Source organism: Branchiostoma lanceolatum, chromosome 19, assembly GCF_035083965.1.
Source record: "Branchiostoma lanceolatum isolate klBraLanc5 chromosome 19, klBraLanc5.hap2, whole genome shotgun sequence".
NCBI classification, from domain to species: domain Eukaryota; kingdom Metazoa; phylum Chordata; class Leptocardii; order Amphioxiformes; family Branchiostomatidae; genus Branchiostoma; species Branchiostoma lanceolatum.
The window spans coordinates 3,418,777-3,441,608 of NC_089740.1; the positions used below are offsets into that span (position 1 = coordinate 3,418,777).

Here is a 22,832-nt window from a genome sequence, read left to right on the forward strand (position 1 = left end):
TTTTTTACATTTTTATTTATTTCTTCCCTAAAAAAAAAAGATCACCTTAGTAGACCCAATGAGGTTGAAACCCTTGATAGAACCTCCTTGGTAAAAATTAGTCAAGGCTTTTGAGACAATACGCTGTACCGACTACGCTATTAGAACTCCAGTGCCTATAGTTTAAGATACTGTCTGTACTTAGTAATACAAACTTGCAATGTCATGGTATAGAACAGTAAAAAATGGTGACCTGCATGCCTCTATCTTTACATATATTCCACTTGGGTTTCCTTTTGTGTCTTGTTAATGGTTACATGCATGAACACGATGCGACCTTACCGGAATGACAGTAAAAATGCAAAGGTCAAATAGCTAGTTCCTTAACTCTACTAATATCATTATGTATGCAAATTCGTAGCGAAGAAGACTTCGGAGCCTATTTGCTGCCATGGCCATCGGGTATCGAGTTTCACTTCACGGTGCCAGCATATTTCTATTGGATCTGAATTCTTTCAATTCCATCTTACTTTGGCATCTTTATAGTATATATGAAATAGCATCTGTTTAGAATGTGATATTGTCTTTGTTTCTCATAAATGAAATACCATACAATAGGTGACAATACATGAACTTGGCTACGAGCCATGTTTTTAGTTGACAAGTCTAGCAGATTCCCTCATGCTTGATTTCACCTGGGCTAGTAAACAATATTCCGAGCAGGTACAGACTGTCACTGACGCGGATGACTGAACGTTGTGAAGAAGGGGAAGCTAGACAAAGGGTAGCCTAGACCGACGAAAAAGACTTGCCCAGTACAATTATAGTTCGCAGGCGGTATGCCTTCCCCGTTTTGTGGTTAGAATCATTTCATAATGTCTGTGTTCCCTGTTTACTAACAACCAACTAACCACCACCCTCAAAAGCACCATTAAATGTGGCCGATTCCATGGCTGTGGATATTACAATCCACAGTCTTTGAAAATAGCTCCAAAAGCATATTAACCCAGGTACATAGTCTGTTCATAAAGGATGTAAACAATAATTTTTGTAACTAGTGTTTTACACACTGTAACTTACTTTTATGACGTCTGAGAGCAACGTTGTGAGGAGCTCAGCCTTTCTGTAGCAGTGTTGTCTGTCAAGTGTGAAGGCCTGGCGGTGTGTGTGTGGGGGGGGAGGGGAATACGCCTCTTCAAGCTTATGGTAGCAGCACAATGTCTATGACGTAGCGGTAAAAAATAGTGCGCCCTAAACCTTGAACCGTATGTAAAAGCATAACCGTAAACGTCGGCGAGGCATGAACATTACTAAATGGTAGTTTAATAAGTCGGTTTTTAGATCGTATGAGTAAGATTATCAAGCTTGCCGTATAACTGCGCGTGACCTTTGCATCTGCCAGAGTGGGTGAGTCGGCTGCGGTTCCGTATGACCCCGCATGACCCAATATCAAAGTGGCCGTCATAAAGGAAAAAACAACAACAACTTTTTTTCAGTTATTTTGTAGATTGTATCCTCAACTTAAACATATTAGTTTGTCATGCTTTTGAAATGCACCCTACTTTATTTTAATCGGCGTCGATGCCAGGCAGTCTGTGGTCTTAGCTTTATAAATCCCCAAAGGCCGAAAACTGTAATCTGCTACCTTAAGCTTTTTGTAAGAGCGATGGATGTTCAAATCTTGTTCTGAACCAATTGAAAGTTTCTTCCTGACGCGGGCTTAATAGCACTGTCACATTTGTCGCAGACCGTTGTACGATTTTTGTGTCGTTGAATTTTAAAGCAGGTTGTGACAGAACCAACTGGCGATTATGATCTAAGACAGCCTTTTCCAAGACAGTTGGATTTAGCAGGACACATGCACGGTCATTTCAAGAATGCCCTCAGTTTGCAATAATACGATCGTACGACGTATATAACCGAGTCCTAAGAAAGCTTGGCGCAGTCAAACAGCCACTTCTCGCTTCCTTCTTGTATGAGCTGTTGATGTTCGTCTTCTCGCGCAGGTTCGCGTCCAGCCACTTCCTCGGCGAAATCCTCAATGCCTAATCTCGGGGCAGGTGTATTCACACCGCTGACTGTTTTGTTTACGGGTAAACCAAATCTTACCTAGGGGAATGTGAACAATGCTCATGTTCATAGTAGGCCACAAAAGTCTTTCGAAACACTTAGTTTATAGAGATTCGTCTTATTACCATTTACCAACTGCTCAAATGGTTCATGACGAGGTTCATTAGTATGCAAGGTCATCTTTGTTGGTGGACAACATTGTGATAAAGATTAAACTAATAATCAGAATCACAGGAAAGTTTGAAAGCCCTGATTGTGTGTGTTGAACATACAGCCAAGCCAATTAATAAATCAAGGTAAACTATTTGCCACACAAGAGTTGGACTCACCAATGATATATTCTTTATTTCGTGAGGATAATAAAGGATGGTGTCTACAGCAGGACCCATCAACCTTCATTGAACGGGGCGGGGGACAATACCGACTTTCGCCACCAGACTCACTGCTGCAGAACTGACACATACAGAGGACACTACATCCCAAGAACCATAATAGAATGGAACAATTTACCTTCAAATGTAGTCACCACAACAACACTACCGAAGTTCAGGTCGGGTTTGGCCCACCACATGGGCCTTCCCACCGCTCAGTAGTCCTATACTTTTGCTAAGGCGGCCAACACAATATTATTCTTCACACATTAGTTTAGATGAATTTCTCTTTTTTTGCATCGTTTGTTTTGTTGAAAACTCCACCACCGGCCGCACTTAGTCGTGCACCTCACCCTGGACACGATGCCCCATAGTGGGTTTTGTACAGTATACTCAAGAAGAAGAGCCGAAGCTGTCCTCATTTCGGAAGACCTCCGGAATACTGACGTCATGATGGCCAAATACACCGCTTACGTACGGGGCTCAATGTGTTATTCACTGATCTTTTTTTTTCACGCGCCCTAAATCGGTAAATACACAGGCCATTTTTAAAGCTTAAAAAGATGGGGGTTACCCCAACTGTCAACCAGACTAACTTCCGCCTCAATAGCTGCATACAAAATGTTCATCAAATGTTCCAACCCTGTTTGGGCAATTTTCAGGCTACGGGGTAGTTCGCCCAGATGAAGCATATGTACGTTTCTCTGTGCCGGTGAAGTATGGCTTCCTAAAGCTTCATGCCGTTATTTCGAAGTGAGTGCTACATGGGGTTTGCAGAGGATGTCATCCAAATGACTGAATCAGCATCGTCTGTAGAAAAATTTCGGGCTATTTTCATTGTCGGCATATTACGATTTTTTTTTTAATCCTGGCGGCCATTACTTTTTCAATTTTCACGATACAGTGGGATAATCTGGCACATAAAGCTGATTCGTCCCAATTTTCTAACATATATTCGCATATGAAGTAACTGAGGGGTTGGTACTCATTTATATACAGAATGAATGCTTTTGTTCTAAATGCTTCGTCTATCAAATAAAGTTATCAGTATAATTATATAGTTCTTATTATAACAAAAAAAGAATAGCGTCCTCAGCATCTTAAATATAAATATTGACCTAACTAAACTTTAAGATTTAAGAAAAAATTCTTGAACGACTAAAAAGGCTTGGGAGTGCTTAATAATTTAATAGAAGTTCAACCGTCCACTGAAAAATGCATGAAAACATATATATTACAAGCATCATACAATATATACAGTATGCGTACATAGAACTAGAAGGGGCGTAGTCTAGCCGGGTCAACTGAAATTCCTTAGTGAACAAACGTAACTTTACATCAAATGATTATCACCGTGCACATCAATATACGGCCTATCGCTTGACAAAACAACATTTACGTATTTACCGACACTGTTATCAAGTGACGTACTGTGTGGTTTGCCATTTACATATCACTAGTTGTGGACTGATCGGGAAGTACAATATGCTATTTCCGTTTGTCGTACGTTGCAATCATTTGTGTATATATGTATCTGTGTCATAGCATACTTGCGGAAGAGACATGGTGGAAGATGTAGAAGCTAGGTGAGGCAACAACTGTAGTTATGAATAAAATCCCTAGATGTCTCTGATATCAGGTTCCTTTTCTACTGCTTCCCTCCAGCATCCATATCGTAACTCATACACGTCGTACTGCGTCGGTCGTAATCGGCACTTGACACTTAAACATAATACAGATATGATATTTTAATCATGTGTTCCTCTTCTTTGAACCTACACTTGAGCTACACATCACTAAAATAAACAGCCTTGTTGTTGTCTCCTGTTTCGCCCGGAGCCATTTGTTCCTATTCGACGGGACCAATTTGGTACTGTCCTCTGCCCCGTGGAGGTCTGCTTGAAGACTACTTTATATAGCGCATTGGGTATACCCTGAAACTTTGCCACTGCGTCTCTTTTTCTTAAAGAATGTGTAGTATCTTCTTAAAGATGATCCGATGGTGCACTTGTGGTCAAAGGACAGATGTGTTTTACGAAGAGATCAATGGAGGTTTGGATTGATGGACTCGCGTCGTTGTCTATTATTGATGAAGCTGGCCCGGCGTTCTTTCAGGGACTGCAACTGTTGATGACAAAGAGATGATTTGAATACAAATGTTGAAAAAAAAAATATCTTAAATCCGCCATTTACAGTGCGCATGTGCAGTAATGATGTATTGTGTTCCGGGTCAACACTCAAGATCCCTCAGCTAGTAAACAATTTTAATAGTCAATACATTTTCTGCAAAGCAACAGGCGGTTTGAACAGATATAAAGGTCTTTGAAAACACGTAAACATCCTCTTCTTAAAGAGCAGAGTGCTAAAAAAAGTCAAGACAAGATGGGGATGTTTACTAGGGAGGGATTTGGAATTTCGACCTAGACCAAAATAAACAGAGACATATCTGAGTGCGCATGTTCAATGCGCACTCAGATATGTGAGATGACTTATTTGCTAAAGACGTATTTACTTTAGTCTAAACGCGTATTAAAAGCAAGGCTTTATGACACCACCAATGATTACAGTACAGAAATATGTAACACAGATAGACGTCGAACGGTGGCGCTGATGTAACATGAGCTACGTATTCTCACCTTGTCTTCGCCCTTGCAGAATCTGGTGTAGGTGACCTGTACAGCAGTGATGATAATAGCCATGACAGCCGCCCCGGCCAGCAGGTAAAAGACGCCCAGGAATATGTCCAGACCTAACGCTGAGGCAGACTTGACGTTTGAAGACTGGCCGTCCAGAGGGCAGCCATCTTTAGGCCACCAACGATCACGTAACTCACTCATCCGCCCACTCTCTTGTAGTTTCAGTATGCTAGAAACAAGATATAAAGTAGATTTTATATGGAACAGAAATATGGGTGTCATACAGGGATGTCTCTAGGACCCGTCTCTCCATCCCGGGATGGAATTTTGCTTGTTTGGACGGACAAAATTTCCCCCCATTCATCAAAAAAATTATTACAGAAGACTTATGGAATAAATATTTTTGCAAGTTAAGTGAAAATGCCAGATTTAACAATTCAAACCAACAACATGGGCTCAAAAACAGTGAGTGGGACGGCACAAATTTCAAGCTGGAGACAGACCTACTGACATATTGACTTGCCAAGGTCACACATATCAACCAAGGACAAATACCTTGGGAGCTATCGCGTGTTACAACACCTCTCGTTGCCAGGGCCCCCCTCCCCTAGAACGTGTGGCCATTCACCTTAAAGTCTAGAACCATTTCGTTTCCTAGAGTCACATTCCAAACTCACCCCAGCCTGGCACAAGCAACCACTTCCAGACACATTTAAAAATCCCCGTCCATTTCTACATAGATAAGCCCATCCTATCCTGTCCTAGGAAACCATTTATCCCTTATCCATTGAGTAGTTGCTGAATCCAGTTTTAACTGAAGTACACATTGAAATAGACATGACTCCCTTGACCTGTGTGACAACCACTCAACACGTCTTGACGTGCTCTTTATTGCTATGACTGACAGCTATTACATAAGAAGCAAGGAATAATGTATCTGTAAGACCTTGTGGGCCCTGGGCCTGATACAAATAATAATAGAATATAACGAAATTAATGGACTTCAATGGAAAGTGCACCCTATGGGATATAACACCATGTGGGGAACAGAAATGCAGAGGCTGCATCTTGATGCATTTGAGTGGTTTTAAAATCGATATTTCTAGAGGACAAGTACTCAGTCTTTTGCTTGTGATTTTATGTGAAAATGTCGGGGAAATTGTTCTAGTTTTGTTTGTCCCGGTTGAGGTCACGCTGAAGGAAAGAGGACATTTTCTTAATCTTTTCTTGAAATATAATCTCAGTACGTTAAGTGCAGTGTAGCGGAAAACAGTATGGAATCAAACGTATTGATATTTTCAACACAACAACAACTTTTTTTATTATTTTTGTCTTTTTCTTAGACCGTGGTTTAATCAATGGGCATGGGCGGAAGAGGGAAGCTTGGGGTCGTTTCAAAAGTACAACTGCGCAGGACAGCTAGAGGAGACCTAGTTTTAATTGTACGGAATGTTGGGAAAGCTTCCTAATCTCACTTTATGTTATACTCTGTCGTCAACTAGCCTCCATGCAGGCTCCGTAGTCGTCGTATATCGATACCATGTGATGCTTTCTAGGTAGAGATCAATTTCCTATTGCTATAGGGTTATTCATTTATAGGGTTATGGTTCCCAAGTAGCCTGCTATGAAGCTTACTCGTTATCCCGCTCATTTAAATTCAAATATACACATTCTGTAGCTTCCGTTACCGTTTGAAGTGAGACGTTGCAGACATTAAGATTTGCCACATGTAAGGTGCAAAACTGTCGTTTTTATGACGACCTTTTCTGGCTTTTCAAAACGACAGCTTGGAACCTTATATGTGGAATGTCTTAATTTTCGGAACGTCTTACTTCAAACGGTAACTGAATTTACAGAAAGTGTAGATTTAAATGAGAACGAGCGTATATATGCTCATGCACTCTTCAATTGAAACACACCCAACAGATAACGGTTTCTTCAATGGGCTTCCTCTTCCCGTAGCGAAGCCGTATCCCTTGAAGAGGAAGGGTTTTCCTAGAAGCATCAGTCCACAGTTCTTATCCGTCCTCACGGCGTATTCCAGGAACGGCGTTTCCTCAATCAGAACGAACTCTTCATTCCGCACCATGTCCACCCCCGCCATGCTGCTTCCAGGGAATCTGTTGTTGGCCTTCATGGTGTACCACATACGTTCGTACACGGACCCCGTACCTAGGAAAAACATATAGAATGCAACACGTTATATCCCGGATCACCCGAGGTTCCAGCCCGACCCGCGGGAGAGCTGGGACCGAGGGTGATACGGAATACACCGTGAGTTTTTTTAATGCAAATGTGCCGGAAATTAAGAATGCCTTTGCATGTTAGCATGGCTTGCTGCATTTAGGAACCAAGCGACAGTACTAGTGTAAGGCTGTGGAATCCAAGAACATCTACGGGGAAATCATACATTTTCTAAAAGTAACTACGATATCGAAGAATTACTATCTTCTTGCCTTCAGGTAACGATTTGAACTTCTTTTTAAAGTAACTTTCAAGGAATAAGTTCTAAGTACAAGTTGATTTCTTTTTACAAGAACCACTGTCGAATTTCACAGACGCCATCAGCTGCCTTCGACGGGATGCTATGAACTTTAAATTGCTACTCCTCGCTGGGTGATGTCGCTGCAATGGTAACAGAAAGTGGTCTTTAATGTGACTGAATTTACATCTCCCTAGTTTTTATTTATTACTGATTTGCTTTACCTAGTTTTTCAATTGTGTGCATTCGCTTGGCACGGACGTCATGCATCGTAAAGTTGCGAACACTTCTACTCCTTGCCGCATGGTAGCATTGCAGCAGCAAGGAGGATGCGTTATTAAACGCAAATGAGTCTACATCCTCTAGTCTCTGTTCATACACGCTGTGCTTTATTTGAATTTTCAATAGTGTGTATGTAGGCTTTAACACGGAGATGCCTCGAACTCCTTGGCGCATGTTGTCGTTCCAGCAGCAATAAAGATGTTGTCTTAAACGTGTCTATAACGTCACTGACTCTCCCACACTCCGAGTATTCAAGGCTCACTGGAAAACCCGCCTGTTGTCCTGATCTTAAGCTCACTTCCGATCAACTTCCAATTTATTCCACCGCGATGCTGTAGATTATATCTGATCTTTTTTTTTTTTTATTAAACAACAGAAGAATATACAGGACACAGAGGTGATGTACTCTAGCTAAAGCTAATATTAAACATCACCTCTGGAAAAAAAGATACAAGTTACATAGACAAGTACAATAGCAATAAGAAACAGCAATTGGGTCGTCCAATACAAACAAGCTAACAAACAAACAATGAATATATCAATATACCTGAACTAAGTTTTAAAACGTCTGCTTGTCAAAATATAGTGCTGAGTCAAGCCTAAAATGTTACAGTTGAAATCATACGAAACAAAGGATGAACCTCTTAATAATAAATAAATGAAGGCTTGATCAGACAAAGTATCGATATCTGATCATTCCCCTCACGATTTTATTATGACGGTGTGCTCATATATGTGCATGGTGGTTATTGATTTCAATGATTTGTACTGTATCATTATGTATTGTTATGTATTCTTTACTATGTATAGTGTAATGATTTTACTGCAGGTTATGCATATAAGAACGATGTTCGTCTGTATTTTGTGGGCCAGCCGTTACCAGCGAGAGCTGCCTTCTACTAGTAGCCTGACCCAGTGTAATGACTCGTCTTCATTGTCAATAAATACAAATACACATAATTCTCCTAATCTTTTGTTGATGTTTTACATAGTATGTGCTATGTACTAAGTGCCTAGGCAATTTTTCTCACCAACTTGGCTCTCGAAGAAGCTGTACAGGAAAGTCCCATATGTGACACTGTAAGGAATCGCACTTTGTCCGGCCAGATCGTCGATAGACTTGATGGGTGCGACCAGTCTCTTGACGGTAAGGAAGGCTGTGAGGTTGGCCGTGTAGGTGGAGATGACGATCAGGGTGAAGAACCACCAGGCACCGGCCAGGATACGGGAGGGGAGGGAGCGGGGGGCTGGCTCTCCTCCTGGGGAAAGAAAAGATACACATCGGTGAAATAGACAAATGGAGGCAAGTCGTTCTAGTGTTATAATGACCAATCACTGCCGAACGTAAACTCGCGAGAGTCACAGACACCTGACTGCAACTCTCGCGAGTTTACGTTCGGCAGTGATTGGTCATTATTGATCCTGAAGAAGGCGACAGTGGTCGTTGAAATTTGATCCGTGAATACCTTAGTGTTCGAAGAGTGTTTAGCATTGTATTTCATAGTACTAGTGTTAATGATTCGGTCCCATTTTCAACCCGGGGCCCGGCCGGGCTGTTTTCAAAAAATACAAATAAAGATGACTATCAAGGAACTACACAATAAATGGTTAGGAATATTTTTATTTACGTTTTGTGTCTTCTGTTGTATTTTTCATCATAATATCGTTCCCACAAGCTGCCCGGCCGGGCCCTGCTTAGGAAATATGACCATAGCATTACCGCGCATTGATAGAAGGCCGCGTGCACGTGTTCTGATTAATCAGGTCCTAGCTATAGTACGAGGGAGTGTAATCGTCTGTTGTTGTTTTTTCGCAGCAATGACTCAAGATCCCTTTCATGCATTTTGGTATGTCTATGATTTTTGATCTCATAATAATGCACATCAATTTTCGTAACGTAGCAGCATTGTCAGGTAATATAATTTAAAGTTTATTGCAAATACATGCCCGAGGGCTAATTGCAATTACAAATAACACAAATGATTAAGAAAAATTCAATGATATTATGTGCTACATCTCAAGTTATGCTACATCCTAAAATGTACATGGTGCTAGTTTTGTTGTGTTTGACTTCTTCTTTTGAGGCAGTGAAGACGAATTTACCCACTTCTTTTATAATTTGTGTGGTTCTTTGATTTTATTGGTGGAATTGTTTTCTCATGGTCAAGAATAGTGGAACGAATGAAATCTACAGAGATGGATAGAACAAAACAAAAGAGGCGATACAGAAAATGCAAAAACCAGTTGCTTTATTGATTCGACTTCATGTGAAATCGTTACTTACTTAAAAAAAAGTATCAAGGTATTAGAGGATTGCAGCTTCTTAAGACGATCTAGACTGGAAAAACGACGGAAGACACTATCGATCACTTCCGAACGTAAGTCCCTTTACTACATTAAGAAAATAATCGGATTGTGCTCACTGTGTTTACTTAACCATTATTCCTTTCCTTTTCAATCGACTCTAGCATGGACACAGGTTGTAATAGAGTTTCCAACCCAAAGTATTTGATATTATTCAGTGTACAAACATCATCATACCAAATAATGTTCGCGCACACAAAGGCAGATATTTATGACTAAATGACCCCAAGCGGAAAAGAAGTGCTTAAGAAGGGTGCTCGGGAACATTCCCTATCGTTTTGTCCATTCCAAGCGGAATTTGTAGCAAAGCTAATGTAAAATCGGCAAATTAAAAAAAAGTCTTGAAAAATTCCAGGGAGGAATTCCGTTTATCATCATGATATAACACAGTCAAAACAGTTTTTAGTCTGTATCTATCCAAATATCAATTCATGTATCTACCCAAAGATGGGTTGAGTAGCTAGGAAGATAGATGATTACATCTATGGTTCCAATTGTCGATGACCTGTAGGTCATACAGGCTAATGCACTAACTAACTTAAGCCTCACATTTTGGTCATTAGCTCAAAAGACTATCTATTTTAGGTTGTCTAAAGAAAAGTGAAACATGCCAGGTGGCCAATGCCCGGAAACATTCTCAGAAATGGAAGACACTGCAAAAACTTACTGAGTCCACTGAGGGCAGATCTAAAAGAAAGAGGACTAGGACCGTTGCGGACAGAACGATAACTTTGGGAGCTTGCGATTAACAGGACAAAGTAGAGAGAATTGAAGAAAGACTGATTGCAGCTGCCAGATTACTGCAGCAGCAATATACAATGAACTATACATATCTATATATATATTCATATATATATTTTATGAAAATTGCAAACAGCTCATTTCGTAAAATCGCTGCAAATTGATTTGAAAATCAGCATGTTTTATTAAATTATGACAATCTATAAAGTCAAGAAAACTGTTACACCATTGACGCATCAATAACTGAAAGTCCTCTAATATAATATAAGATGCATGTTTTGGGGGAACTTTGGGCCAAGGAGAAAGTATAGTACCCAATACGATAGCTATTTAAATGTAGGCCAAAGAAAACTTCATTCTTAACTGAAACTACTGAATTATTCATGGATGGAATTTAACGCACACCATTCCTTGCTCAGAATACTACTGTTGTACCGACCCGACGACCTCTTTATATAAGGTTTATGCCAGATACGTGAGATGGGTGCAATAGAAGCAACATCAAACCAGCACAGTGGGAGATAAAATGCCATCTTAATGGCACTCACCTCATTTGGCCCCCCACAAAACGTTTCCACGTCTAATTTGATGGCCGGCCAAATGTTATCTTGGTGCAATTCGGCAAGATGAAAGTACCACAAAAGGAAACGCATTTTTACGATGGTAGCGTTGAGAGGAAGATTTGATGAGATATTTCCGCTCATAAACCTTTTGCGGCTTTAAGCAGCCGTCTGAGCTCACTGTTGATATAAGAATAAGACAGATTTTACACAAAAGCTTTCATTGAATGAAGCTTCTTGGTTATAGGTTTTATAATGACCAATGCAAATATTTACGATGTCAGCTTTGAGGAAAATACTTGAGGAGACATCGCCGCTCAAAAACAGTCTGTGGCTTTAAGCCGTCTGATCTGAGCTCACTGTTAAGCTTATAAGAATGAGATAAGTTGAGACGGATTCAAATTTTTTTTTTGTTTGAATGAAGTTTCTTAGTTGTAGGTTTTTTTAATGACTAATGCAACGGACACGTATTTTTTTACGATGGTAACGTTGAGAGAAAGATTTGACGAGGAATTGTGGCTCATAACCCTTCTGTGTCTTTAAGCAGCCGTATGAGCTCACTGTTGAGCTAAGAATAAGGGAAGTGGAGACAGATTTTACACAAAAAAGCTTTTATTGCATGAAGCTTCTTAGTTATAAATTTTATGATGACCAATGCAAAGGAAATGCACATTTTTACGATGTCAGCCTTGCGAGGACGATTCGCCGCCAATGTAACGTCTGAGACTTTAATGACCCTTCTGAGCTCACTGTTGAGCTAATAATTAGAGAAGTTGAGACAGGTCCAACTCAAAAAAAAAAAAGGTTTTATTGAATGAAGCATTTAGTTATAGGTTTCGTTATGACCAACGCAAATTAAATGCACACTTTTACGATGCTACCCTTGAAAGGAACATTGGACGTGGTATAAGCGAGGGGACTGTTAAACTGCCAAATAGCGTGCTCTATAGTATGTGGTTAGAATTTTTTTTAGTCCAGGAATAGTTTATACGAAACATGTTATTTATTAAAACGATGTTTTATTGAATATATTTTTCTTCAGCATGTGCTACCATTACTATCACTTTCATCATCCATTGTGTTCGGCATATATAGATAGTTTTACTGTTCAGATTTTCCCATTCCCTTTTGATATTGCGAGAAAAAAATGATTATCCAGAACGTTGCTACGGAATTCTGTCACAGTCAAAGTACTTTTGACACGCCCATGCCGTACAAAACTGCGTCCATTTTCTTATTACACAACACATCATACCGCTAGAAATACACTTATGCGGTAATGTCGAATAATCCAATTACATTCTCTATGTTTAATGGTACATCACTTACCAGACAACGGAAAGAACCTCCATTAAAAGCTAGCAGTGCTTTCCCAATGTCATGCAGCTTTTATGCCAATGTGCGAACCTAGCGAGTCATATTCGGAGGTTTTTCAAATATGCAATTTGACGCGTGGTTGCTCGGACGAGGTACCGGAGTGTTCCTCAGAAAAGGGCGATTAAAAAGCACTCCGCGGGTCATAGGTTACAAAGGACTACTTTGTAAGTGGGGCAAGAAAGTGCTGATCGATAATTGAATAGGTTTGCTCACCCAATAACATTCGTTATATGAATCCAGGTCGATATAAGCATGTGGAAGGATACCATATGACCGATTTTATGTTAACTTTAGACACGTAATAGCAGATGGAGGGCAAGTAAGGTCGAAGCGTGCACAATCGTTTTGACGTATTGGGGACAAGAACATATTCTCAAATTTGCAGCTGTGATTCAAAATGAAGAGGGCATCCTCTGCATAAAACGGCAAAAAGGCAAATGTTATTGGGTACATATTGTAGCATATATAAGTAATAGCGTTAACATATAAAAGAAAAGATCGTGAAACTACGTGAACTTTTCTGTGAACAATACGGAGACGGCATACCGTCAGATTGCATGTATAGGTGACATTCAATGATCCTGTCTCAATTCACTCACACAAAAGTGTTTCAGATTATGATGAACGGTTAACCTTTCTGCTGTTAAAACCAATTTTCTCCAACATTGGATGATTAGAAGCCGTTGAAAATGATGGATGAAGTTTGAAAGTGCATTAGCGTTCCATCAAGCGGATTGTCATTTGCTACACCCTGGTTGGCGGCTTCATGTGACCGGTTTAACTGGCCATTTGTCAGACGACATACGAAGCGGAATGAAATTGGAAAATAAGGCTGCACACAGTGACATCATTGAACCGAATCTATCAAAGAAGTATAGACCAGTTCCAACCAGCGCTGGGGAAAAAAGTAAAGAAAGCTTTGGGGGCCGTTTTATGTCGGCATGTGTCAAATCAGACGTCAAATAAAGAGGAAGGAAATGGGGAAATCGCAGAAACAGCATTGAAGCAAATCAATCAAGGAGCTACTGACCAGTTTGAATGAGCTCTAGGTGAAAAAAAGCAATGGAGACTAGTTTAATCTGCTACTTGTCAGCAAATGTCTGACGCAAGATGAAGCGGAATGAAATTGGAAAATAACGCTGTGAACGGTGACAGAAAATATATCAAGGAGCTAAAGACGAGTTCCAACCAACGTCGGGCAAAAAAAGATGAAAGGCATCTTTGCACACTGACTTGAGTCGTCATTTTATCACGAAATGGAGCAGAATATAATCGGAAAATAACGCAGCACACTAACATTATTGAAATAAAATCTATAACACCAAGACAGGTCCCAACCAACGACGGGCAAAAAAGGAAAGAAAACTTTGGAGGCCGGTTTAAACTATGACATGAAATGCTATATCAATCTTTTTTTTTTAAGTTTACCCACATCAACATCATTTCTAATTAGTTTCTTAAGAAACTCCAGAAGTATGCTCCGGTATAACATGGTGCCGGCATGAGAAAAGAATAGGAAACGTTGGGCAACATGGACACTGTTAACGTCAGACGCAGACGATATGGAACACAATTTGAACATAACGTTGCACGCGACGACATCATCGAGGTAAATCTATCGGAGAAAAGCTGTAGACCAGTTCCAATCAGTGGCTGTCTACATCGTAAAGAAAGCAGTGACCAACATTTCTGAATCAGTTTCTAGGTATTGACTATAGTTTTGGACGTGGCAGTGTTTCTACATCAATACCATATCATGTACATCGTAGTGTCATGAAGCCACTTGTGGTTTCACATACAGGTTTTGATACCCTGCACCATACATTGTTGAATTAAATTGCATCTGCATCCACCCTGTCTTATCTATCCGCTTTAAAATGCCAGTAGGAAGACACAAGAGAGAATCTAACCCCTGGGCTTTGCGCATCTTATGTTGCGAGCACGAGATAATGTGTTAAGTGCAGCTGGATGCGCCAAGTACTTCACATCAGACAAACTCAATGTAATCAAACACGGCGCCGAAACAATTATGGCGACGGTCTGTGGACAAGCTGATGGAAAATGACATAATAAATCCTACTTATAACAGCCACCTGTCCCCATCGGGCTACATATGTATAGAAACTACCGTAACGCAACACCAAAGAAATGCAATGAATAGCATCATCTGCAGACTCCAACTGTAAGAGTGTAAAGGCAAACAAAAACGGCCAAAAAAACAAGAACAAAAAGAGTCTCAGGACCCAAAATCTCCACGAAACTTTGTTTTTATTTAATCAGTTCCCCTCATTCTATATCGCTGAATGGTATGACCCCCACGTGGCCACCTGTCGGGCCCAGGAGAAATGACCAACTTTCGCTATTAATAGATACTAACCACAGATTTCCCTCATTACTTATGCAAATAAAGTCCAATTTGCATAATTAACAGTTTATTGTATACAACTCTGTCTAAGCTACCTGCATAGTAAATAACATGAAAATCTGTCGCTCCTTTATTCAGTTATTCCCCTTAAAAGATTTTGACAAATACGCCATTGCAGCTCCCGTGACACATACCAGGGGGACCAAAATTGACCTTGACCTTTCTCCTCCCGACACCTACCTATATTCTAAATATCATTACAATCCATCTGCACGTTCTACAGTTATGCTGACTTTACGCATCCGGTGACACAAACATACACACACGGTGACACAAACATACACACACGCGCACACACACGCAAACACACTAACTTTGCATGATTTGCACTTCAGTGTGTACATCTCTGTCCAACCTACCTGCGTACCAAATAACATGAAAATCTGTTGTTCCTTTCTCCTTTAGAACATTTTTACAGATAGGCCATTGCAGTTCCAGTGACACATACCAGGGGGCCCAAAATCGACCTTGACCTTTCTCCTCCCAGCACCTACCCACATACCAACTATCAGTACAATCCATCTACACGTTCTACAGTTATGCTGACTTTCAGCATCCAGCGACACACATGCAAACGATTTTCCTCCTTACTTATGCAAATTCAGCCTCATTTGCCTAATTTGCACTTAAGTGTGTACATCTCTGTCCAACCTACCTGTGTACCAAATAAGATGACAATCTGTTGTACCCTTCTTCAGTTATTCTCCTTAGAAGATTTTTACAACTACGCCATTGCAGTTCCAATGACACATACCAGGTGGCCCAAAATCGACCTTGACCTTCCTCCTTCTAACACCTACCCACATACCAAATATCATCACAATCCATCTTCATGTTCTACAGTTATGCTGACTTTAAGCATCCGCTGACACAAACATACACACAAACACCAAAAGCACGCAAAACAGTAAACCTTTTTTCAAGGAGATAATAAATTTTCAAATAAAGGTCATGAACGCTGTAAAAAGAATAGGAGTGACGACGTGTGGTACCACAGCCGACAAGTATGGAAAGCGACACTAGTGTTTTTCGGTACAAGTACACTCAAAGCGCCATGCTTCGTCCTCAGTCGGAGGTTCGACCACTTGACCCTACCCCACTAGAGTCACTTGTATTACTACACTACGGCTAGCACCAAACTAATGTCACTTCTAGGAATAAAATCATAGTTTCCCCCTCGTGCTTTTTTCCTGGTATTATGTTGATCATTGTTGGAGTGGAAGTATTTTTTTTTCTTTTAGAATCATGCTTTATGGCCTAATATACAAACTATCAAACTGTGGAACCATACATTGTTATTATAGTTGTAGTATACAGTAGTATATTATCAAAAGCTATCATTACAGTAGATATATTGGGTTATCCTTACCTTTTCTCACTATCGACCAATATGTCAGCCACAGGCTATTCTTGAAGTTGAACTTGGCATCATTGTCGTAGGCCTGGTCACCGACGTTGCACTTGTATCTAAAAAGTAAATTGACAAGTTCAGGATAATGTAATAAAGATTTATGATGCAACTTGGCTGTTGTGTTAGATAAGTACAACATTCTACTACTACTATTATTACTACTACTACTAGTACTATAACTACTACTACAACTTCCACAACTATGCTGGGATATCCCTCGACTGCTAGTATCCTCACAGTTGAGCTCCTGGTTTAACTCATTTGGTAACTGAAATACCCCGGTTCAATCGTGGGAATGGCATATCGACAGGGGCCACACCCGTCTTTCAATATTTAAAGGGGCGTAAAATGATGCCACAGTGTTCGATGAGGTGTCTCGGACATGTTAAAGGAGAAGGGCTAGCAACCAATAAAGAATTTAAAACTTTTTAAACAGTGTTGTTGTTTTTAAACGACATACATCTGATCGTTTTGCAACTTTTTGACGATACACGGAATGATCGAAACTTTAGGTGGATGGGCGAAGTTTGATGCGCGCGCTGATGTCCTCCATACAATCGAATCAACATATCCTAATGGATTCCCAGTAATCTCTATTATGAGCCTCGACTAAAGAAAGTCGTTTCTGTTCCTAATATCCGCCATTACTTCATTTTTCAAAGCAACCTTTCTATCACCTCAGCGTCATTACAAAAAGGCAAAGCATTCTTTTTGCTTGATGTATTGGCCTTCACTGCTGGATTTTTATGAATCAGGATAAAAAGCCTCAGAGAAAGTTTTATTTCTTAATTTCTTTCTTGACGTTGGTTTTCAAAACATCAAAGGCGAGAACCAAATGCAATTTACGACAACCTTCTTGTATCCTCAACTTCATTGCAAAACGTCAAAGCAATCTTTCTGCTTGATGTATCGGCCTTCACTGATGGATTCTTATGAATCACGATTATGAGCCTCAAAGAAAGTTGCTTCAGTTCCTAATTCCTTCGTTGACGTTGCGTTGGTTTTTGAAAACATCAAAGGCGATAGCCAAATGCAATTTCCAACAACCTTGTTATAGCCTCAACTTCATTGCAAAAACTCAAAGCATTCTTTCTTCTTGGTGTATTGGCTGTCATTGATGGATTCTCATACATGAAATCTCAAAGACAGTTGATTCCGTTCTAAGCTTCAGCTTTGATTTCCGTTCCTATCGCTTCAATGGTGATAACCAACTTCAATTTGTAGCAATTTTTCCAAATCCTCGACTCCCTTTGTAAGAAGTCAACGCATCATTTCTGCTTGGTCAGTTTGATTCTCAAGACGGGGAAGCATAAAGCTCAAGTTACACTCTGCCGACCTCCAAAGTTCACATGATTGGCCCTAAGGTCAAATGTTTCAATATCATGCGATCTCTGCCTTGAGTTTGGGCTCCTGCCAGTATCTCATTTAACCTCTTCCACCTATGCCGGATACAGGCATGCAAGGAGTTAATAGAGTGTGCATCTCAAATGATCGTAAGTTCGAAAATAGCCCTGGCGTTTGCGGGAGTGCATAGCTGATGCTGTAGGAAAACTAACAAAAGACATGTTGAAAAAGTATGTAAAATGGGGTTATATAGAATAATTCTATGAAAGTAAACAGTTGAGGGAGGTGCCTTTAAGTCTCTTTGTTTATTATCTATACAATTCATCTTTACTCCGTGAATAGTTTCATCGGGTTAATAAGTCACTTAATAAAAAAAGACTCTTTTTGGGGCCGCATAATTATTTCATCCCTGTGATTGTACATATGTAAATACTTTGCGTTTGGGAATGCATCTCATTAATAAGTATAAGCAGCAACACCTGTGCTGTATTGCTATGTGAACCAGTCAGAATTGCCTTAAAAAAGGTGACAGATGGTCACCGAAACGTCGGTGGAATAAATCTCTTGGTTGTGTAAAAAAAGAGTATTTTTTATTCAATTCATCTTTACTGTTTCCCGGATCGTTACTATATGTGTTGGTGTAGTAAATATATCCTTTTCTACAGTATATCCTTCGATTATTTGCTTTCTGATTCATAATTTGTATGCATACGTTGACTATAGAAAAATTATATTTTGCAAATGAAAATACAATACCTGATTCGACTTGTGACGTAAAGCAAGATGGCCGTCCCAAACAATGCTCCCAAGATGGAGAACCACACCCTACTGTTGAACGGCAGTAGGAAGGCGAACAAGGATGTTCCTTCTGGTTCGGGCTTCCTGATGAGAAGCCCCGCCCCCAAGTCCATAAATGGGTTGGTGAAATCGACTACCTGTTCTCTGGTAGAGCTTATAGTGACCGGAGCAACGGCTACATCTGCCTCCTGCAAAATAAATGACATAAACAAGTCAGCGAGATGTAACTTCTTAACTGTCAGGATAATTAACTTCTGGAACAGCCTTCCTTCGGACGTGGTAGCAGCTGAGACTGTCAATGCCTTCAAATCCAGACTAGACACATACTGGAAGGGTTTGGAGTATGCGCCCACATAGACTCTGGACATTTATGTATTTATATTATTGTTTAGAAACATAACGTACAGGCAATAGCCTCTTTCTGTCATGTCAATAGTCAATAGTCATTAATAAAATTTACTTTCAAGTCATGGTTTAAAAGGTTAAGGTACTAGGTTAATGTAGTTCCATAACCTTTTCTAAAACGTAGGGACAGCGGGGTTTTTTTTCGACTGCATGTGTCTATGGCACGGTATTTGAAGGCGGAGCCAATCCCTCTCCTTCTTTAGCCTTTTACCTCTCCAACTGGTATTTTTACACCATGCATGGCCTTAACATTGGTGGCATGGCACGGGACTCGAATCCAGGATCTTAGTTTTTTGGTAAATCACCTTAACCATCACGCCAAGCCGACGCCACCATAATTCATACCGTAGATCTACACACTGAAAACAGTCTTGAAAGATTATCAACTTATTTCGGAAGTAATCGTGAATCTCATGCCTATAGACCATAGAATCTACCGTAGCTAGAATCTAGATATCCGCTTCTTGTGTAATATTGCTGATTTTTAGATTAGATATTTCTGACACATTATATATCGAGATATGAATCATTAATGAAGTAATATAACAACTAAAACGACTCAGATGACAATCATAACAACAAATATATTGCTTATACAAGGTTACCGTCAATGTGTAATCCTTACATACGCGTCATTAATCCGATTCATATTGGAAATCGTTCGCTTTAGATTTGATTAATTTTTCACAAAAGATTTATCTCCAAGAAGCGGCCGTTATCAGCTGTTTCCAGACTGAACACGTGCAATTAGTATAATGGGAAAAAGAATACATTTTATGACCACGTGAACTCATAGAGCTAATGAGTTTCCGTCCAGACAAATTTGTAGACTTTCACAAAGTTCTAACTTTACGGGAGGAAAGTCAGTTGCTTGATGAGTCAAATTAATTTTTTTGATTTCATTAGAATTGCAACAGTGTAGTCGTGTGGTGTAACGGCAGGGTTTTCGACCCAGAACCCAGCGGTCCCGGGTTCGAATCCCATGACGCCACCGATCCTGTGCCCTCGGGAAAAATGCACTTTACACGACTTTCCTTACTCAACCCAAGTGTAAAAACGGGTATATTATGTCTGTGGGTCACGGCCAGCAATAGCTGCCTGTGTCTCACGTGTAATATACAATATACCCGTTATTACAATTGGGTGGAGTGAGGAAAGTCGTGTTAAGTGCCTTTTTCCCAGGCCACAAGAGCGGTGGCGTCAAGGATTCGAACCCGGGACCGCTGGGTTTTGGGTCGAAAACCCTGCCGTTTCGCCGTACGACCCCACTGTTTTACGAAATTACCTTTTGTATAACTTGACCAATCAGGCCGCTCCATGTGTTGTTGCCTTTGGGAGCTCCATACGTCCCGTCCGGGACGAGGTATAAGTCGTAGGTGAAGCCGAGCGTACCAGCAAGCTCCTTCAAGATGTCGATGACAAACCCGCTGTAGGACGTCTCTCCTCCGTCTGACACCTTTCTCATCACATACGGATCCTCCTATAATGAGAATAAAAGTAAATCTATTAGCTCCTGTACTAAAACAACAGGAAGTAGTTGACTCATTGGCATAAGCTCGTCTTGACTTTGTCTTATTTTCGTTTCTTCTTGGACAATCTAAAATGGTCTTCATTTTATTTGCATCTCAAGTCACATTTCGTGGTTAAAAACCTGCTGGTATATAGATTTAACTCACTGAATAAAGGTAGTTTCTACACAACCTGGCACACCAAGTTATTTATTCAATGATGTTTTCGGGATAGGGTTATTCTTTCTATTGAGATCATAAACATAGGTAACAGGAGCAAAGTGGTGACGCACTTAAGTTAATTCTAACGCCACCTCTGAACATGAACATAAATACAAAAAGCATGAATAGATACTAAGTGTAAAAACATGAAACATAAGGCAATAGCGCAAATAAAACAATGTTAAATGTTGGTTTAATTTTACAAGCGCAGATCTGGTCCCCTCATAATGTGAACGTCGTTAACGCGACACATGGCAAGCGACAAAGTGAAAGCACGTTTAAGAATCGTTCTGACGTGGTGAATTAGTTTTGAGAAATTATCATAAATACCAGAATAACCCAATGTTTATAAGGGCTGTCTTGGAGTGATAAAAGTAATGTTTTAGCATTGTCGAAAAGCAATGTAAAATCTTGAGTGAAAAATGTTGAATATTCCGATACGCTTTGCCGCACGGTGGTAGCTGCCAAGGATATGCTGTAAGAAACGTGATTACACTTCCGAACTTCCAACTCTCTCTTCATGACTTGGTGTAACGCTAAAAGGTGGCAGAAGACTCTATTACATCTATGAAGGGAGCGGAAAGAAACCGAGACGTCGGAGACGAAATTGACCTTGAAATGAAAAATTCATCCTTGAATAGTTTCATCAGGTTGGTGAATGACTGAATAACAATTCACAACCAAGAGAATGATAAGAACATCAGATGTCATTGTCTGTAGTGCAATGTAATGCCTAGGAATTGCTGCACTGCAGATAGGTGTCGCTGCTAACGATGTGGTCTCAAACGAAGAGTGTTGCCACATACATTTGCATGTATTTATTTATTGGTTCAGCATGTACATGCCAGGGTTGCCCAACTAGCCGAAGGCTATTACTAAGGGCGAACCTATGTGTGGTTATAGGACTGTAGGTTTTGAACCACTCACACCGGGAAGGACCCCTTCTTTTTTCGATAAGTGCGGTGGATTCTTTAACGTGCTCGAGGTGTAGCTCTCCTCAAACTTGGGACCTCCATTTAACGTCCTATCCGAGGGACGTCCCTAACCGAAGCTAGCTACTTATTTACACCCGAGTGAAGTGAGGAAAGTTGAGTTAAGTGCCTAAAATGCACACCATCGGTGCATATCGGTGGTTTCGAACCCCCGACCTCTCGGTAGGGGGCGAAACACTCTACCGATTGCGCCACACGATGCCATGTATGTATTTAGCTTACGATTCTTTACTAATAGATGTATTTGACAATACTTTACGTTTGTAATCTGTGTTAGCTAGCTGAAGAACAAGTGGACCAGGCATTATTGCCCTGAAGATGACGGGCGGTCATCTTAACGTCTTATCACTCCTTTGGTTGTAAATAATGATCTTTGATATTCAATAAAAACTTCACTTCTATAAGAAAAGTGGACGAAACTTTTAAAAGAATGTGAGTTCTATTTTCATCTTACTCATTGTCGTAAAATAAGTCTTCGTTTAAACGTTTTTTTGTGTGTGAAGACCGTTTGCAACCATCTAAATCGCTACTGGCAAGCAATCTGGTGGGCATTCCGCAGAAATGCATTAGATGCCATAGGTCTTCCTTATCGTAAGCATGGTTACGACAAAAGGAGATATAATGCAAGTTGAGTGACCCTTTATTTGAATGATATTGCCACTAAATTATACATCAAACGGTAGCCGATGGCAATTGCCTTTGTTAAACTTGAAACATATGAGTGTTATTTGAAGATAAGTTTTCGATTTCACACTTCTTCAATAGTGAAAATGATATCTAGTTTCAAATTGTCATCTCATATTTTATTCACAAAGGCGGATTCCAATGCAATTGCCTATTTATCGCCTGATAAGAGTCGCCGTGG

The 22,832-nt window shown here is 40.2% G+C and overlaps 1 protein-coding gene across 1 annotated transcript in view; it reads right to left on the minus strand.

Annotated features, from left to right (window-relative positions):
• Positions 1 to 4,398: 4,398 nt before the first annotated feature.
• The window catches only part of LOC136425849 (glutamate receptor ionotropic, kainate 1-like), a 38,059-nt gene continuing 19,625 nt past the window's right edge, over positions 4,399 to 22,832 (minus strand). The window contains exons 4-10 of the mRNA XM_066414785.1: positions 20,531 to 20,725; positions 18,799 to 19,028; positions 16,657 to 16,754; positions 8,852 to 9,079; positions 6,976 to 7,228; positions 5,057 to 5,285; positions 4,399 to 4,544 (exon numbers count right to left, since the gene is read on the minus strand). Of these exons, the coding sequence (XP_066270882.1) occupies positions 4,464 to 4,544; positions 5,057 to 5,285; positions 6,976 to 7,228; positions 8,852 to 9,079; positions 16,657 to 16,754; positions 18,799 to 19,028; positions 20,531 to 20,725 (1,314 nt within the window). The 3' untranslated portion in view covers positions 4,399 to 4,463. The remainder of the gene's footprint in view (positions 4,545 to 5,056; positions 5,286 to 6,975; positions 7,229 to 8,851; positions 9,080 to 16,656; positions 16,755 to 18,798; positions 19,029 to 20,530; positions 20,726 to 22,832) is intronic.